This window comes from Haliotis rubra, unplaced genomic scaffold (genome assembly GCF_003918875.1).
Source record: "Haliotis rubra isolate DU_JTF1 unplaced genomic scaffold, ASM391887v1 Scf382, whole genome shotgun sequence".
NCBI lineage: Eukaryota > Metazoa > Mollusca > Gastropoda > Lepetellida > Haliotidae > Haliotis > Haliotis rubra.
Window position 1 is genome coordinate 234,420 of NW_025767060.1, and position 19,842 is coordinate 254,261.

The 19,842-nt window shown below is 44.0% G+C and overlaps 1 protein-coding gene across 1 annotated transcript in view; it reads right to left on the bottom strand.

The window, feature by feature from the left end:
- Positions 1–19,842, bottom strand: part of LOC124286401 (protein furry homolog-like) — a 74,408-nt gene that overhangs the window by 17,892 nt on the left and 36,674 nt on the right. The window contains 21 exon segments of the mRNA XM_046722769.1: positions 2–228; positions 1,022–1,196; positions 1,523–1,675; positions 1,862–2,029; positions 2,955–3,052; positions 3,193–3,292; positions 3,781–4,100; positions 4,857–5,085; positions 5,292–5,390; positions 5,744–5,954; positions 7,076–7,247; positions 7,682–7,861; positions 8,302–8,402; positions 8,611–8,770; positions 10,232–10,308; positions 11,052–11,251; positions 11,611–11,685; positions 12,314–12,448; positions 13,245–13,486; positions 13,981–14,264; positions 14,611–14,765. Coding sequence (XP_046578725.1) covers positions 2–228; positions 1,022–1,196; positions 1,523–1,675; positions 1,862–2,029; positions 2,955–3,052; positions 3,193–3,292; positions 3,781–4,100; positions 4,857–5,085; positions 5,292–5,390; positions 5,744–5,954; positions 7,076–7,247; positions 7,682–7,861; positions 8,302–8,402; positions 8,611–8,770; positions 10,232–10,308; positions 11,052–11,251; positions 11,611–11,685; positions 12,314–12,448; positions 13,245–13,486; positions 13,981–14,264; positions 14,611–14,765 — 3,561 coding nt within the window.

The window sequence follows — 19,842 nt, forward strand, 5'->3', positions numbered from 1 at the left end:
CTTGGGGTCTGCGCCACACAGAGTCAATGTCCTGGTTGTTGGATGGTTTCCTTGACAACGACACACCTGAGCTGCTTTGTATTGGGCCACCAGCAGCACCAGCCGTAGCACCACCACCACCACCAGCAGCAGCAGCAGCACCGCCGGCTGAGGATTGGTCATTGACAAAAAACTTCCTGCCGATGATGGGAGTCTTTGACAAGTCAACAGAGAAGTCCAGAGTGCGCCCTACAGATTAATATAGACTGACCATCAGTGTACGATGCATTGAACAGGATTTCATTGCCTAACATCAGCTTAACATTAACATTTGTGTGCAAGGGGACATCAAGATCACTGTAATCTGAGTGAGTTTTTGCTTTTGGCAATATTCCAGCAATATCATAGCGGGGGACACCAGAAATGGTCTTCACACATTGTACCCATGAATTGAACCCCGGTATTCGGTGTGACGAGCGAATGCTTTAACCACGAGGCTACCCCACTTCCCCGTAACCTATCTGAATGACCCTCACCTCAGAGCAGGTAACCGATCATAGTGTTCTCAATGATGATGTCCTACTAACAGTGTTCTTACACTGAGGGGAATGGTACAGTTTATGGTCGTTACAAGCATGTTAAGACCATCGCTAAAGAACTAACATTTTCCTGCTGCTTCATATCTGCTGCCAAAATAAGCATAATTAACAAACATGTGCTGACAGAAAATCTAATACATTTCCACACCAAGAAATTTAGTTACCATGGTCTGGGTATAATGAACTATCTTAGTGCAAACATCAGTTACTTCTACAGTGCTGTTTTCTGTAATAAAATCTGTAACATACACAAGTGTATATATATATATTGACCTGTCAATGGTCTAGAAGTTGGCAAGAGCATGTCTATAGGAGCAGAGCAAATGCATTATGTGACATATAAACATCATATGGATGTTGATGAGATGAAGAAAGAAGGTGAGGCATCAAGACCAAGGACACAGTGGCATAAATCCATCCACTGTGATGTGCCTGCAGTTTACCTGGCAGCTCCTTATGAATCTTGGTGTATATCTCCGCCTCAGCAAAGGAGGTGTGGGAGTACATGCTGAGCTCGGAGCTGACAGAGAAGCTGAGGGAGGGTGGGGCAGCGGCCAGGGTGGACGACCTCGTTACTGCCAGCTTCAGGATCTTCAGAGCCTCTTTCCAGTGGACACTCTGAACACATGGAATGGATAAAGGAAGTTTACATCAGAACAACAGAAAATTGGTCACAATAACAGCAGACAAAGGCAGAAGCCCAATGTAACATACGTCATATTTGGGATAACACTTTCTCAGTAAAGTACAGATTCTAGTACTTTTGCTGGGTCAAGTCCCTTCTGGGATTCGAACCAACACTCTCTGAGTCAAGCACTCAATCACCAGCGCACAAAGTCAGCAATCTAACCCACTCAGTCAGAGGACTGCAGTCACCCAGGACATGACCTAAACTCCGGTCTGCTGAAACACCTCTACTTGTGGAGAGTTGGAGACCCACTGACCTGAATGTACTTGGTGGCAGTGTGGAAGACCTCGGTGTTGAGGACCGAGTTGTGTGCCGAGCTGTGTGTGGAGTTGATGTCCACATAGTGGGTCATACAGTGCAATATCTGCAGTACGCCGGGCTGGTGGGAGGGGGGACCCTTCTCTAGTACCTGCAACATGTCAAACATTAAACATCAAGTACCTGCAACATATCAACCACCTGAAACATGTCAAACATCTAACCCACAACTCACACATCAAACATCAATCACTTGCAACATAACATAACATCATAATCAAAAATAAGATACATGATCATTGACTGCATTAACAAGTCCAACATAAGTCTGACTGACCTCTACAAGGAAAGTGAGCATGCTGACAGCGGCAAAGGAGTTGACGTCCAGCAGGTACTTGACCACACACTTGGTCCACTGGAGGCTGTCCTTGCCAAAGGTGCCTCGGCTGTACAGGGACATCACAGTGGCCAGGTTGGACAGTCGGTCGGTCTGCTGGGTGCACATCTGACACGCAAACAATATCCCATGATACTTATGTTGACAGTTATACAGTAGCCTCTACAGACATCCTAATTGTCTTTAGAAGTGTTTCCATTACAACACTATGGAAATATCTCTGCAACAATAGTATGTGTGCACATTGTTCCTGGGCTTGTCTGTATCGGCTAATTCATTCTTATGCTGCCCATGCAACCAATATGGTCTGACTAAACTGAGACGCTTTCACAGAGTTGTTCTTTCATTTGCTACCCACACTTAGCAATATTTTATCTATAGGTCGGCAGCATGGAAAATGAATGGGTCTCGACCAGACAATCCAGTGATTTATGAGGTGAGCAATCATCACCACCGTAGGTGAACGAAGTATAAGGTAAGTCTGACGATCAGACTTATTACATCCCTTGGGATGTGGTCCTGTGCTCAAAGCTCAGGTCACAAATCGGTAAAGTTAAGCTGCGTCAAGCTCGGAGAGTCCTTGGATGGGCGACCGTGTTTGGCAGCTTGACTCCTGAGAGTTTCTAGGACTTGAGCCCTGCCCCACAACGAAGCACATGTGACACATGTGGTCTCACCTTAGGCAAGTGAGTTGGTTCAAAATTGTTTCTGTTCACCCAGCAGGAAAAATGAGTACCCGGTGGACAAAAAGTCATATGACTATAACCTTCTAGCGTCTAACAGGCAGCTTGGTTATCCGGGGTAATAATGTGCTGTGCCTTGATTGTTAGCGCGATGAGCACACATGGTATGGAGTTTGGCGCTATATAAATGGACACATTATTATTATAAATTCCAACACAAAATCTGATGGAGGCTTTCACAAAGACATCAGTCCGGTATGGCTGAAGTACAATCTATGTCAGTCACAGAGTCATGATACACTTGAGAAACATGGCACTTGGAACGGGTAAGAGAGATGAAAGAGACTGACCTGTGCGATATGGTCGGATGCTTCACGACAGGTCTGGTTGGGGTTTTTATAGTTGGCAACCAGGTATGGCAGCATGCCGATAATGTTCATAGGGAACCCTGTACATACACAAAATAAATTCAAGAAAAACTTATGACACTGATTGTTTTGGAAAAATCGTTAACTAAAGGGTTGTGATTAAAATCAGGAAATGAGTTAAGTTTTGATTAGTTAGGAGATGGAATTACAGCAGACGAACCCCATTTGCCAGAGGGATCAATGACAGGTGCCTTGATACACAGGATGATCTTGGACAGCAGGGACCAGGTGGCTTCTGCAGTTACTGGAGATGTGCAGCCCTGGGGACAGAAGGTCAGTGTTAGTCAGTGACTTAGTGTTTACTGTCATGATCTGAGGCAGCCTAGTCTTACATTCAACAGTAGAGACATCAACAGGGGAAGTTGGGCCACTTGGTCTGAGATGGGCTATTCTCACCTTCAACAGGAGAGTCTGCAGCCCTGGGGAAGTTGGGCCACTTGATCTGAGATGGGCTATTCTCACCTTCAACAGGAGAGTCTGCAGCCGGGGGAAGTTGGGCCACTTGGTCTGAGATGGGCTATTCTCACCTTCAACAGGAAAGTCTGCAGCCGGGAAGTTGGGAAGTTGGGCCACTCTGATCTGAGATGGGCCGGGAAGTTGGGCCACTTGATCTGAGATCTTCAACAGGAAAGTCTGCAGCCCGGGGAAGTTGGGCCACTTGGTCTGAGATGGGCTATTCTCACCTTCAACAGGAGAGTCTGCAGCCCGGGGAAGTTGGGCCACTTGATCTGAGATGGACTATACTCACCTTCAACAGGAGAGTCTGCAGCCCGGGGAAGTTGGGCCACTTGATCTGTTGCTGCATCTTGTCCAGCTTCTCCTTCCACTCCGGGTTCTCGGGCTGCAGGTGACACAGGATCTTGTCGAGGAGTCGCACTGCCAGGAGGAACTCATACTCGTAGTCCGACTCCAGCAGTGATACTGCGATCCAGAACATCTGTGTCACCAGGGTCTGTTTATCCTCTGTTCCATTCTGGTCTAGGTTCTTCAGAGACTGAGCACTGCGAGATCGGCCCAGATTTGTCCGACGATGGTCAAGTTCAGTGCTTGCTCTGTTACGTGTGTCATCTAAGAAAATATTTAAGTAATTACCAAGATGAAAGAACAATGTTTTCTAGCTGCTTCTAACAAAATTCAAGCAATACTATGTGTAGATGACCTGACAAATCATACTCCTCTAGGACATAAGATGGTGAACATTTCAAAAACTTCACAGTGAACAGGGAACCAGTGATCACGGCATGTCAGAGTTATGTGTGAGGACTGCCTGAACTGATGCAGGTGCCAGATATTTACAGCTTTGGTAAAACAAACAAGTATGGCTATGGTGTTGACAAATATAGAAACAAAATCAGACTGAGATGTGGAATTTTGATCATGTTCGAAGACTTCTGGCATGCCTAAGGGACGCAACTCTGTACAGTCAGTTGCACCACATTAGATAAATGAGGGTACACCTACAGAATACCGGATACCTATCAGCCATATTGTTTAGTGTCACGTCAACCTAACCCTAACCCTAACCCTGTGTTAACTCGTTTGCTTTCAAAGATGGCAGGAGGTATCCGGTATTCTGTAGTCTTACCAAAATGGGTCACCCCTGCAATGTGACAGCAACATGTAAACAACTGAGTTTGGATCTCACAAAACATGTGATTGATATCATGAGCAAGGACTACACCATTGGGGCAACAGCAGCATCCCCTAATGATCTCACTGTCTATCGTACTTATTTGTATTTGTTGTTTACTGCAGCACTCAGCAATATTCCAGCTATATGGCGGCGGTCTGTAAATAATTGAGTAAACTATACATGACACTAACTGGCAGCGTGAGCCCTCTGTATGATGACGGACACGGAGTAGCTGGTGCTGCGGGCGTGGTGGGGCAGTGACTGTTTGGGGGCCGTCATAGCTCCACGGCGACCATCCGAGTCTTTGGCAAGATTGGGTGTTGACATGAACAGCTCTTTCATGAAGTCGATTGGTCGGAATTCAAGGTCAAGGTTATCAATGGCCGCTTCAAGAGTCAGCATTATTTCTGTCACATAGCCCTGGAAGGAAACAATGCATTTTAGTTGAGTAGTCTGTATCATTTGTGAGTATGGCCATCAGTAATCATCCAGATCAGCACAGTTCTCATTTTGCATGGTTTTTCTTCCATATGGGATTAAGTTTTCGAAATACCTGACATGGTACTACACTGTGTACCAGCCACTGATGCCGGGCTACTGATGCAGGCTGCCCATTTGTGTCTCACCTGCATGTCATCTCCTTGCTCTGCCACAGTCTCTACAAGTCGAGACAGAATATCAGACAACATCTGCGTAGATGGACGGATTCTAAGAGCTCGAAGTATCTTAAAAAGACAAACAAAGACACATCATAAATATTCTCTCAATAAGACTTAAAATAATGCCAACTTTTTTACGACCATATTTTGTATTTCCAATAACTAAACCCATCCCCAATAATTCTTTCAGCTACATTTTTGGCAGAATTTTGTTAGAAACAGCACAAAACAGAGTATATATGAAACAGTAACAGTGAGTTAGTAAATGTTGCTTTAAGCTGCATCAGCACTATTGCAGCTATTCATAACAAAGACCTCAAAAGACAAACTTTATGTGACAAAGCCATATGAATATATTCATTGGTCCATGTATGTCTGTCTGTCTGTCTGTCTGTCCATCCGTCCGTCTGGATACTCACCTGGAATGAGCGGCCTGCATAATGTCGGGAAGAGCAGGAGAGGGCAAGCTGAAGAGCTGTCTGTGACCACCGCTGTTCAACCAAGGCCAAGGGAGATAACTCCTTGAAGGACTTGACAACACACTTGAGGAAGTATTCCAGAAGGGAAGAGCTCTGGGTGTTGAGTGTCTTGGGTGTGATGTCTTCACAACTCCACAGGGACTTGCACTTCCTACAACACACCACAACCAACTGTGACCTCCAGTCTACTTATATCCCACTCTTTGACATACAGGTTAACTGTTGATAGTCACTAGACACCGAGTACAACACACTTCCTACAACACACCACAACCAACTGTAAGTCTACTTAAATCCCACCCTTTGACATACAGGCTGACTGTTGATAGTCACTAGACACTGAGTACAACACACTTCCTACAACACACCACAACCAACTGTAAGTCTACTTAAATCCCACTCTTTGACATACAGGCAGACTGTTGATAGTCACTACACACCGAGTACAACACACTTCCTACAACCCAACACAACCACCTGTAAGTCTACTTATATCCCACTCTTTGACATACAGGCTGACTGTTGATAGTCACTAGACACCGAGTACAACACACTTCCTACAACACACCACAACCAACCTGTACCTCCAGTCTACTTAAATCCCACCCTTTGACATACAGGCTGACTGTTGATAGTCACTAGACAGACACCTACAAAGTACAACACACTTCCTACAACAACCCCAACACAACCACCTGTAAGTCTACTTATATCCCACTCTTTGACATACAGGCTGACTGTTGATAGTCACTAGACACCGAGTACAACACACTTCCTACAACCCAACACAACCAACTGTAAGTCTACTTAAATCCCACCCTTTGACATAGAGGCAGACTGTTGATAGTCACTAGACACCGAGTACAACACACTTCCTACAACACACCACAACAACCTGTAAGTCTACTTAAATCCCACCCTTTGACATACAGGCAGACTGTTGATAGTCACTAGACACCGAGTACAACACACTTCCTACAACACACCACAACCAACTGTGACCTCCAGTCTACTTAAATCCCACCCTTTGACATACAGGTTGACTGTTGATAGTCACTAGACACGGAGTAAACTCTACTGAGGAAACCTCAAATCTTGAAATATCTACACACTTTGTATAAACTTTTCTATATCCCACTATATTGTTCCTTAACCTGGCCTCAGTGAAGGCAATGGTACATACTTCAAGCTATGTGTAGTCGTTATTCAATATCAGCACACCTTAGTATCCAGTCTCAATGAAAGTACATACTCCTCTACATGTCTCCTTACCTGGCCTCCATGAAGTTCAGTATCGCCTTGATAACCTCCTCCACTGAGCTCAGTGAGTCTGGGTCGGTGAGGTTGCTCATGGTGTCAGGGGTGATGGTGGCACTGCTGTCGATGCTGAAGGTGGACTTGCCGATGGACAGCAAGGTGTTGTTTGATATGTGGGTGGGTGTTTCTAAGAACACAAACAGTACCAATATACATTCATTGGTTCCCGTTGAGTGAGGGAATGTTGTTTCAGTCACCATTATTCCATGCATAGTGGTCTGTACACAATCAAATCTTGGGGACCAAGTAAGTGGTAGACTGCATTGCACATTGTGACAACCTGATCTTCATTTAGTAAACTCTTTAGACTTCTGGGCATTTACTCTATCTTTTGAGTGAGTGATCTTGTTGTAGCCTCTTTTAGTAAGTTTCAAGCAATATCACGTTGGAGGACACCAGACTGACTGAGGGACAATATCCAGAAAGGGCTTGCATGTTATACCCATGTTGGGATTCAAACCCTCGTCTTCAGCGTAATGAATGAATGCTTTACCCACAAGGCTATCCCACCTTCCCATTTTACCCTTGATTACAGGTTACCCTGAGAAGACAACAGCTCACCTGATGTGAGGGGCAAGTCTCTATCCTCGGAGTTGACCTTGACAGCATCTGCCTGGCTACTGCGATACCCCAGCAGCACCCTGGAGGTGTCGTGGTGGTCTTGTGACGACGCCAGCAACAACAGATTCTGCAGCAGTTTCTTGCAGTGTTCATACACCAGTGCCCTTGAGTGGTCCAGGCCTAGGTATGAGATATTTGCAATCATAAATCATAAGTTTGGAGTAGAGAAGGTCACCTAAAGATTGGAGTAGAGACCTCTCAGAGGTGACCTAAGATTGGAGTAGAGACCTCTCAAGGTAAAGATTGGAGTAGAGACCTAAGATCGAAGGTGACCTAAGATTGGAGTGGAGAGAGACCTATATGAAGGTGACCTAAGATTGGAGTAGAGAGAGAGGCCTCTAAGATTGGAGTAGAGACCCTGAGGTGACCTAAGATTGGAGTAGAGACTCTGAAGGTGACCTAAGATTGGAGTAGAAGACCAAAGTGAGTAGAGACCTCTAAGATTGGAGTAGAGACCTCTCTGAAGGTGACCTAAAGGCTGGAGTAGAGACCTCTCTGAAGGTGACCTAAGATTGGAGTAGAGACCTATATGAAGGTGACCTAAAGGCTGGAGCACTGACCTAGGAAGATGATGTGCAGCATGAGAGGAAGATGAGGGGACCAGTCGATCTCCAGGCCATCCAGGACCAGGTCAGACAGGAACATGACAGCAAGGTTGCTCCTGTGTACAAAGGGCAGCATAATGTCAATAACACACATCTGTCTAGGATTCATCTCATGTACATTGTTCACACACATCAAGGTAACTCCAACCTAAACCATTGAATACAATTGGATTCTACTCCACTTATCGTCTTGTAATAAGGTGGGCCCAGCAATGGTAAAGATGGTCAACATTCAGGATATCTAATGGTACTTCTAACCCTCACCTGTGAAAGCCTGGGGTGGGCTGGATGTCTTCAGGCAGGAATTCATTAAGTTGAGCAAAGTATCCTCCATATGCTGGCATGGGTAGAGGGTAGGGGTCAGGGGACTCACTGTGGGACCGCTCCCTGGACCTTGTGGGTGTGTGGCCCAGGCCTTCCTCCTCTGTGGGTAAATGTACATAGATATATTTAGAGCAGTATAGTTGGAATAGATCATAAACTGCCAGACCTACCAGAAAATCATTTAAGCATATGACTAAGGATTTCATAAATGAATAAAGAGTGCCAACTAAAATGCTGAGTTACATGACCTACCCTGGGGCAGAGTGTATATGACCTACCCTGGGGCAGAGTGTACATGACCTACCCTGGGGCAGAGTGCATATGACCTACCCTGGGGCAGAGTGAATATGACCTACCCTGGGACAGAGTGCATATGACCTATCCTGGGGCAGAGTCAATATGACCTACCCTGGGGCAGATTGAATATGACCTACCTTGGGGCAGAGTGACCTACCCTGGGGCATATGACCTACCCTGGGGCAGAGTGAATATGACCTACCCTGGGGCAGAGTGAATATGACCTACCCTGGGGCAGAGTGTATATGACCTACCCTGGGGCAGAGTTAATACCCTGGGGCATGACCTACCCTGGGGCAGAGTGTATATGACCTACCCTGGGGCAGAGTGTATATGACCTACCCTGGGGCAGATATGACCTACCCTGGGACAGATGATGACCTACCCTGGAGCAGAGTGTATATGACCTACCCTGGGGCAGAGTGTATATGACCTACCCTGGGGCAGAGTGTGAATATGACCTACCCTGGGGCAGAGTGAATATGACCTAATATGACCTACCCTGGGGCAATATGACCTACCCTGGGACATATGACCTACCCTGGGGCAGACCTACCCTGGGGCAGAGCATATATGACCTACCCTGGGGCAGAGTGAATATGACCTACCCTGGGGCAGAGTGTATATGACCTACCCTGGGGCAGAGTGTAATATGACTATGACTACCCTGGGCAGAGTGTACATGACCTACCCTGGGCAGAGTGTATGTATATGACCTACCCTGGGGCAGAGTGTATATGACCTACCCTGGGGGGTATATGACCTACCCTGAGCAGAGTGTATATGACCTACCCTGGGCAGAGTGTATATGACCTACCCTGGGGCAGAGTGTATATGACCTACCCTGGGACAGAGTGTAGAGTACCCTGGGGCAGAGTGTATATGACCTACCCTGGGACAGAGTGTATATGACCTACCCTGGAGCAGAGTGTATATGACCTACCCTGGGACAGAGTGTATATGACCTACCCTGGGCAGAGTGTATATGACCTACCCTGGGGCTATATGACAGACCCTGTATATGACCTACCCTGGGACAGAGTGTACATGACCTACCCTGGAGCAGAGGGTATATGACCTACCCTGGGGCAGAGTGTATATGACCTACCCTGGGGCAGAGTGTATATGACCTACCCTGGGCAGAGTGTACATGACCTACCCTGGGGCAGAGTGTATATGACCTACCCTGGGGCAGAGTGTATATGACCTACCCTGGGGCAGAGTGTATATGACCTACCCTGGAGCAGAGATGTATATGACCTACCCTGGGGCAGAGTGTCTGCTGTGGAGGCAGTACTTGCAGCACTCTTCAGTGAAGCGGAGGAGTTGGTTCTTGGAGTCCTGCACACACAAACACAGACATGTCAACCGCATGATAAACACACTTCACTGAGGTCACCTTTGCCACATTTGTGTTAATAAATAAACATTGCATACCATGACAATTTGGCATTAAAGCATAACAGAAAATCCTCCCCATATTCTGTTATAAAACATGTGATGAATGTGAAAATGTTCTAACTCTATGTTCATGAAATACAGTAAGTGTCAAAATCAAGTCTTAAGCAATACAGGATGTGTGCAACCAATTATGTGTACTATTATATTGATGAAACTATGCTTTTACTCGTTAATGTTTCAAAAGATGAGATATATATCATGTTCACCTGTATGAAGACTTTTGTTTAAATGATGTTGTTTTATTGTGATGACAAATGATGTATGAGATTACTCCTTGATTTGGTCTACAACATTAAGAAACACTAAAAGCAAAATCCAGAAGGGAAATATTGGCAAACAATGTATTATAAATTTCTAATTAACGTAATGTGAGATATAATAAGAAAATATTTGAGAGCTTGTGGAGAACTTTTGTGAAATGTGACTACATGTGCATTAATACTATATTTGTTACATGGTTTTTTAGTCAAATTGCTGTGAAATAACAAAGGACTGAAAAGATACAAGTCCAGCAGAGTACAACAAAGATCAGCAAGTTGGTCACTTATCCACATATATACACTCTATACACACATCTTTCAATTTGTAATTCAGGACCCAGTAAAGTAGACAGATAGACTCACGCTTCACTAGGCAGATCCTCATTGGTGCTGTGTCTCTTGGTGTGGAGAACACCCTTCTCCAGTTGACAGTCTGTCGTCTGACACACCAGCTTCTCGTCATCGGTCGTGTTTGGGGTGCCACCTACTTTACGCTGAGCAGAGAGGCGATAGTAAGGAGGGGTCTGGGTCCTCTCAATGTTCATGTTGAGTGTCTCCACTGTCTGGAACAAAGCAACAACACTGCATGTATAGTACCCCAAACATCCTCTATATGTCCACGGCTTGCATTTTGGCAACATACACCATTCCCTGGATCAATTCCTGTGGTTCTCATGATGAAAGGCAACAAAAACATCCCACCTTTGACGTTCTTTAGCTAGCATCAGCAACAGATAGCAAGTTCCAGTTAACCATTAACTCTGTTATTTCTCAGCCTGTTGTACTGACAGAATACATGTTTGATTGGCATTTTAGAAGTTGGTGAGGAATAAGAAAGTAAGATTCTTTATGGATAACAACTTCTTTATTATATTACTTTCTTATGACAGAATACAGAAGTAACAATCTACAATTCTCTTACTTGCAGCTCATTCATCAGCTCGTCCACCAGCTTCTAGGGCTTTGCTCTACCCAAGTAGCTGACCACTCTCTTGACCTGCAACACACAGGTGAGCCAGTCAGCCACATCTCTCAACACTTAAACTATGACACATCCAGGCCAGATCAGGTTATACATCACATGAAGTTGTTGTTTCTCTGAGATGGATCTTTCTGGTATTGCTAGATTCATGGTAGTTCATAGCAGCAGTATTGTAAAATCAGAACACTGTAGTTTGTGAATGCTTATCAAAATGCTATCAGCACCACATACAAGGTTAAACTTAGATCTTGCATTCATCAGGACAGAATGAACACCCTCCCTTTCCACTTCAGGTCCACAATGGCTGTCATATCAAGGGTTATATCATGATCTGCATGTCTGTCACAATTTCCAGAATTGTTCAAAACAAACAACAATGGGTGACGTCATGTCAAGGGGAGGTAACTCTATTGGTTAGGAGGGATACATACCACTAGGGATAGCTATGACTTAGGATTAAAATTTTCATTTCATTTTCTGTATTTGTCTGTGGAAACCACAGAATTAAGGCAACCATAATCCAGAGGGAATGTTTACACTATAATTACATATTTTATTCTTCTGACCAATTTTGGAATCAGGCGATCTATATTTCTTTCTTGAACAAAATTCAATGTTAGAAACAGGATGTGATTTTACTTACAAATGAGAGTAGATGTGTGGGTGCAACATTAGTGATGACGACGAGGTAGCGGATGACGACCTTCAAGTTGTTCTGCCAGCACACCATGAGAGCCGCCCAGAGGGCCTCGATCTCCACTGGATGCTCATCACCAAACTACAACAAACAGAATATGTCACAAACAACAGCTCATCACCAAACTACAACAAACAGAGTATGTCACAACCAACAGCTCATCACCAAACTACAACAAACAGAGTATGTCACAAACAACAGCTCATCACCAAACTACAACAAACAGAGTATGTCACAAACAACAGCTCATCACCAAACTACAACAAACAGAGTATGTCACAAACAACAGCTCATCACCAAACTACAACAAACAGAGTATGTCACAACCAACAGCTCATCACCAAACTACAACAAACAGAGTATGTCACAACCAACAGCTCATCACAAAACTACAACAAACAGAGTATGCAACAACAACTGGACATACTTCACAACCACCAGCTCATCACCAAACTACAACAAACAGTGTATGCAGCGACAAGAGGACATACTTCACAACGAACTGATGAAACCTTCAATGTTATCACTGTTACACACTACCAGCTAGAGGTTCTCATGGGCGAGGCATAATGGGAGAAGCTTAATCCAAGACAGACACTGACCAGCCTTCAGGCATTTAAGTTGACTTTAACATAATGATTATCATCAAAAGAAACTTTTCTAAACATTATTTCCTACAGTGCGTGAATGATAGAGTGAGCACTACTTTGCAATACTTTAGCCTGTCTGAACCAGACAGAACAGTGTTTGGACATCGATGACATACAATCAACCAAAACACTGAGCGTGATCTATTTGGTCGTTCCTTGTGATAAGCACAGGTTGTTGGGGATGATGTCTAACTAGGAATACCCAAAGAGATTATTGTGGTTATCACCTTGACTGTGATGAAGAAGAGGTTGTTGAGGACCATCTCCGTAGACTGGGTGGACCCCCATCCTTCCCCTTTCAGTGGACAGAAGATCTGGCTGTCCTGGAGTCTGTTCAGGAAGTTAGAGATGGGGTTGGCAGGGGGCACTGCCGGATCAACCAGTTCCATGTTGTGTAACCATGGCAACAAATACTTCAGTAAAGTCTGTCGCACGGAGGGCTTGGCTGTTTGAAACCTGTGAGTGATTTCTGAAAAGATAACAGAAAATTATAAGCAAAATCAGGTACAGTGTAATTAAGGTAGTAAACAAGAACTTCTCTCCTGCTATCCATCCTCAAGAACAATAATGGTTCTGGTGTGTTCTGGCTAGCGGTTCAGACACTCACCTGAGAACATGGGCATGATGTGGTCCAGGTGTATTCAGGCTAGCTGTTCAGACACTCACCTGAGAACATGGGCATGATGTGGTCCAGGTGTATTCTTGCTAGCTGTTCAGACACTCACCTGAGAACATGGGCATGATGTGGTCCAGGTGTATTCTGGCTAGCTCTTCAGACACTCACCTGAGAACACATTGGCATGGTGAGGTCCAGGTGTATTCTGGCTAGCTGGTCAGACACTCACCTGAGAACATGGGTACTGTGAGATCCAGGTGTATTCTGGCTAGCTGGTCAGACACTCACCTGAGAACATGGGCATGATGTGGCCTGGGTGTATTCTGGCTAGCTGTTCAGACACTCACCTGAGAACATGGGCATGGTGAGATCCAGGTGTATTCTGGCAAGCTGTTCCGACAAGTACATCTGAGAGTGGCAGTAAGACACAGCCAGGAGGATGTCATTGAGAGGGAGCTGTGGTTGGTGGATCTCCTCGGAACTGTCAGTGAACACTGGCTCCTCCTGGAAGAAGCGGGTGTCCAGCAAGTGGAGCAGCTGTAGAGCTGTATCATGAGTCTGGATGCGGGGGTTGCCCACATTCAACACAGCCAGGTTCAACATGGCCACATGGTCACAGGGGTACTCTCGTCTGACAAACACAATAACAGTCACAAGTTGAAGCCTGGTTGTAGTGTTGCTTTACATTACAAATTCAGTACAGCAGGTTTAAGAATAGCCTTCCGCAAAGTCAATCATATATGCTTCTATCGTCTAAATAAACCCATATGGAATCATTATGCCATGATCATCATCGACTGCCATTCCAGAAACATGGTTAACAGTTTGTCCAGTATGTAGTCTCCTGTAACAGTACTTCATTAGAATTACCCATCTATTTGATGTAGAATGCTTAGCGCCAATCATACATGTAAACCGTCACCATATAGAGGTGGAAAGCTATAATGAGACCTAACATTACAGTGGTTCTGACCCACCTGGTTTGGAAGACTGCAGCAAGAGCATTGAAGCAGCCATCGGCCACTTCATTGGAGCCGGTGTAGCACCTGTCGATGACCCAGTCCAGCAGGCCCTGGACATCAGGGTTGAAGTCCAGAAGGAGGTACACAGTCTCCTTTGCCAGGTAGTAGATCTGAAATACAGTGAGAGATGCTGGAGAACGGACCTTCGACCCCCCCAAACATCCCCAACAACACCTGCAACATCCCCCTACATCACCTGCAACATCCCCCTACATCACCTGTAACATCCCCCTTCCTCACCTGCAACACCCCCATTACATCACCTGCAACATTCCCCTACATCACCTGTAACATTCCCCTACATCACCTGTAACATCCCCCTTCCTCACCTGCAACATCCCCCTACATCACCTGCAACATCCCCTTCCTCACCTGCAACATGCCCCTACATCACCTGCAACATCCCCTAAATCACCTGCAACATCCCCCTACATCACCTGCAACATCCCCTTCCTCACCTGCAACATCCCCTACATCACCTGTAACATCCCCTTCCTCACCTGCAACATCCCCTACATCACCTGCAACATCCCCTACATCACCTGTAACATCCCCTTCCTCACCTGCAACATCCCCCTACATCACCTGCAACATCCCCTACATCACCTGTAACATCCCCCTTCCTCACCTGCAACATCCCCTACATCACCTGCAACATCCCCTACATCACCTGTAACATCCCTGTTCCTCACCTGCAACATTCCCCTACATCACCTGCAACATCCCCCTACATCACCTGCAACATGCCCCTACATCACCTGCAACATGCCCCTACATCACCTGCAACATCCCCCTTCCTCACCTGCAACATCCCCTACATCACCTGCAACATCCCCTACATCACCTGCAACATCCCCCTTCCTCACCTGCAACATCCCCCTACATCACCTGCAACATCCCCCTTCCTCACCTGCAGCAGCAGCTTATACACACTGTCCCTTCGTTACTGGCGCCAGACTGCATAATTCACGACCATTATCATGCTAACTTTAAACAACCATAAGCTCAGTTGAAAACATTGCCATCTTCAGGTATTGTCTTAGAATACTAGAACCTCCATCTTCATGACCTACTGTTGTATTAATTGTAGCCATTAATATTATCTCAGCTCTCAAAATCATGATTATGTTACCATGGTAACTAAGCAGTTGTATTAACCTAACTACAAACGCCAAGCACACTGAAACTCAATGTTCTGAACAAGCTGACTAAAGCTGACTGACACAATTCTGGGAAGAAATAGTCCACAGTTTATTACTCAAGATGAGGCAATAAATGACAGCACAATAATTTATGCCAAGCTACTAAAAACAAAAGGGGCACAAACATATATGTAGCTCACCTACTTCAACACAGTGACCAGGTGTATGAGAATATTGTTGAAGCAATTAATGATGATAGGAAACATTATCAGTTGAATAATGAACGCCCTCAAAGCATCCCACATAATTTGTACATTCAGCAGAAGAGGTTCACTAAATTGTCTAACTGGACCAGGGAAACTGGATGATGTCTGCTGATCTGTGTCAACTTTTTCTGACATACATATTTCTGACGTTACTGGGTATTTCTGACAATACTACACCTGTGAAGATCCAGGTTAGAATTGATCTTCAGTAACCCATGCCTGTCGTAAAAGGCGACTAACGGGATCGGTTGGTCAGGCTTGCTGACTTGGTTGACACATGTCATCGTATCCCAAATATGTAGATCGATGCTCATGTTGTTGATCACTGGATTGTCTGGTCCGGACCCGATTATTTACAGACCACCGTCATATTGCTGGAATATTGCTGAGTGAGGCGTGAAACTAAACTCACTCACTCTGACATTACCAGATATTTCTGACATTACTTGACATCACTAGGTATTTCTGATATTACTTGACATCACTAGGTATTTCTGACATTACTTGACATTACTCGGTATTTCTGATATTACTTGACATCACTAGGTATTTCTGACATTACTTGACATTACTCGGTATTTCTGATGTTACTTGACATCACTAGGTATTTCTGACATTACTTGACATTACTAGGTATTTCTGATATTACTTGACATTACTAGGTATTTCTGATATTACTTGACATCACTAGGTATTTCTGATATTACTTGACATCACTAGGTATTTTGAATATTACTTATGACATCACTAGTATTTCTGTATTTCATGATTTCTGATTACTTGACATTACTAGGTATTTCTGATATTACTTGACATCTACTAGGTATTTCTGATATTACTTGACATCACTAGGTATTTCTGACATTACTTGACATCACTAGGTATTTCTGACATTACTTGACATCACTAGGTATTTCTGACATTACTTGACATTACTCGGTATTTCTGACATTACTTGACATCACTAGGTATTTCTGATATTACTTGACACTACTCCGCATTTCTGACATTACTTGGTATTTATGACATTACTTGACATTACTAGGTATTTCTAACATTACTTGACATTACTTGGTATTTATGACATTACTTTACATTACTAGGTATTTCTGATATTACTTGACATTACTAGGTATTTCTAACATTACTTGACATTACTTGGTATTTATGACATTACTTTACATTACTAGGTATTTCTGATGTTACTTGACATTACTAGGTATTTCTAACATTACTTGGTATTTCTGACATTACTTGACATTGCTAGGTATTCCTGATATTAGAAGGGGATCAGTGTTCATGTTACTGTGCTTGTCCAACAAACTACCATGTCATCTGCACACTTTACATAATGAAAATCCTTGGCAATGTCAAATTTTACATGCACATATTACCAGTAGAATTTAGCTTTGTAAATATTCCATCCACATATGTACAAGTCGCTTAACAACAATAAAATATCAACATATCAATTAGTGTAATTTTGTGAAGTTGGTTTTAAAGTTTAGTTATTTACCTACGATACTAATTAGCTTTGTCCATTGAAAAAATCACAATAAAACAAGTTCCAAGGCAAACACACAGGAAAATGCAAAAGTATAGATTTTATAACCGTAACATAGCTTGAGATTCTATTTCCTATTTGACACAACCCATGCTTATACAGAGACCTTGGAAACATATACATGTACACATATTCGAAGCCAATCCATCTTTCAACAAGTTTGAGTGAATGAGAGAGTGAGTGAGTGCTAAACGCTGCATCAGCAGTCTTGCATCTATCTATTCATGGATGTTTGATGTTAGATGTTGATGATGTTGATGAATACAGACAATGTACCTCCATCCAGTTCAGCCTAATCCTTAGGACCAAGAGAACTAAATATAAATTTTGATCTGCTCATTACAAAATTTACAAAAATATAATGTTCAGTCAGCACACAAACTCAGCAAAATATTGCATGCAAATTGAACCTAACTGAATCACTGGTGAGACACACTCAATAAACAATGTAAAACAACCATCACACTCTGCGTCACTGTCACAATATCTAACATTGTGTTTGGGAGGGATAAACAACACATCCAAATAATCCTGCACTCGGTTAATAAAGTCTACTCACTATCACACCATAATCCAACAAAATATGTACAAGACGTACATTTATGTTCTTTAAAAAATGTCAGAACAACATGCACTTTTAAACGTCACCAAGATAAACATTTCACCCCTGATCGTATCTACTACAATATGGTGTGTGGCAAATAGTATGTAGATATATCCAACTTCTAGCGGAACAGACAAGGGAGATAATTACATTGGTGGGGAATTAGAGACTGTTTTAAAGGTATATAGTCTCACAGCATCATTCTTGTTCAGAGGAGCAGAATCTGGAAATGTTTCCATGATAACATGCTGAACGGGTTCAGATAACAAGAGCGTTTTAATGGATCAGAGATTGTACTTTGGTGAATATGGAAGCGTTTGTATCTGGAGGAAGTTAAACGTTACATAAGCTATTTGACATTCAACTTTAAATGGTGACAATAATAATCACGTTCAAGACGTTGGTCGCTATATAGAAGATATGGTATGAATCCTTTGTGAATGTTTATAAAATAAGACAAATGCAAATGAAATCATAACAAGCATAATACCGCAGAACACTGACTGAAAGACACTGTTAAACACAACCTTGTCAAATTAACTGTGATCCGAAAACTAGAATCATATACAGGTCTGGCTTATAATCATATCAATTCATGTAGATTTAATATTTCATGACAATATAGACTTAGTTCTATCATTTGTTATCTGCAACATCTCAGGTGTTAATTAATTTAAATGAAATTCCTCCGTGCCTTTAACAGTGCTTTTCAGACTAACAAAAGAAGGGAAATATTGGCCACAGAATGACAACACTGAAATTAAAGTGGTTCCTCTGATATCTAGCCTCTTCTCTCTCAATCAGTAACAATACTTACATGATACTACCCTACCCTACCCTTCGCAGACTATAGGAGACACATCCACCCCTACCCGACGCCGACTGTAAGAGACACACACACCCCTACCCTACCCCGACTGTAAGAGACACACACACGCCTACCCTCCACAGACTGTTAGAGACACACACAACCCTACCCTTCGCAGACTGTAAGAGACACCTACCCCTACCCTTCACAGACTGTAAGAGACACACACACCCCTACCCTTCCCCGACTGTAAGAGACACACACACCCCTTCCCTCCACAGACTGTAAGAGACACACATCCCTACCCTCCGCAGACTGTAAGACACACACACACCCCTACCCTTCGCAGACTGTAAGAGACACACACACGCCTACCCTCCACAGACTGTTAGAGACACACACACCCCTACCCTTCGCAGACTGTAAGAGACACCTACCCCTACCCTTCACAGACTGTAAGAGACACACACACCCCTACCCTTCCCCGACTGTAAGAGACACACACACCCCTTCCCTCCACAGACTGTAAGAGACACACATCCCTACCCTTCGCAGACTGTAAGACACACACACACCCCTACCCTTCGCAGACTGTAAGAGACACACACACCCCTACCCTACCCCGACTTTAAGAGACACACACACGCCTACCCTCCACAGACTGTTAGAGACACACACATCCCTACCCTTCGCAGACTGTAAGAGACACCTACCCCTACCCTTCACAGACTGTAAGAGACACACACACCCCTACCCTTCCCCGACTGTAAGAGACACACACACCCCTTCCCTCCACAGACTGT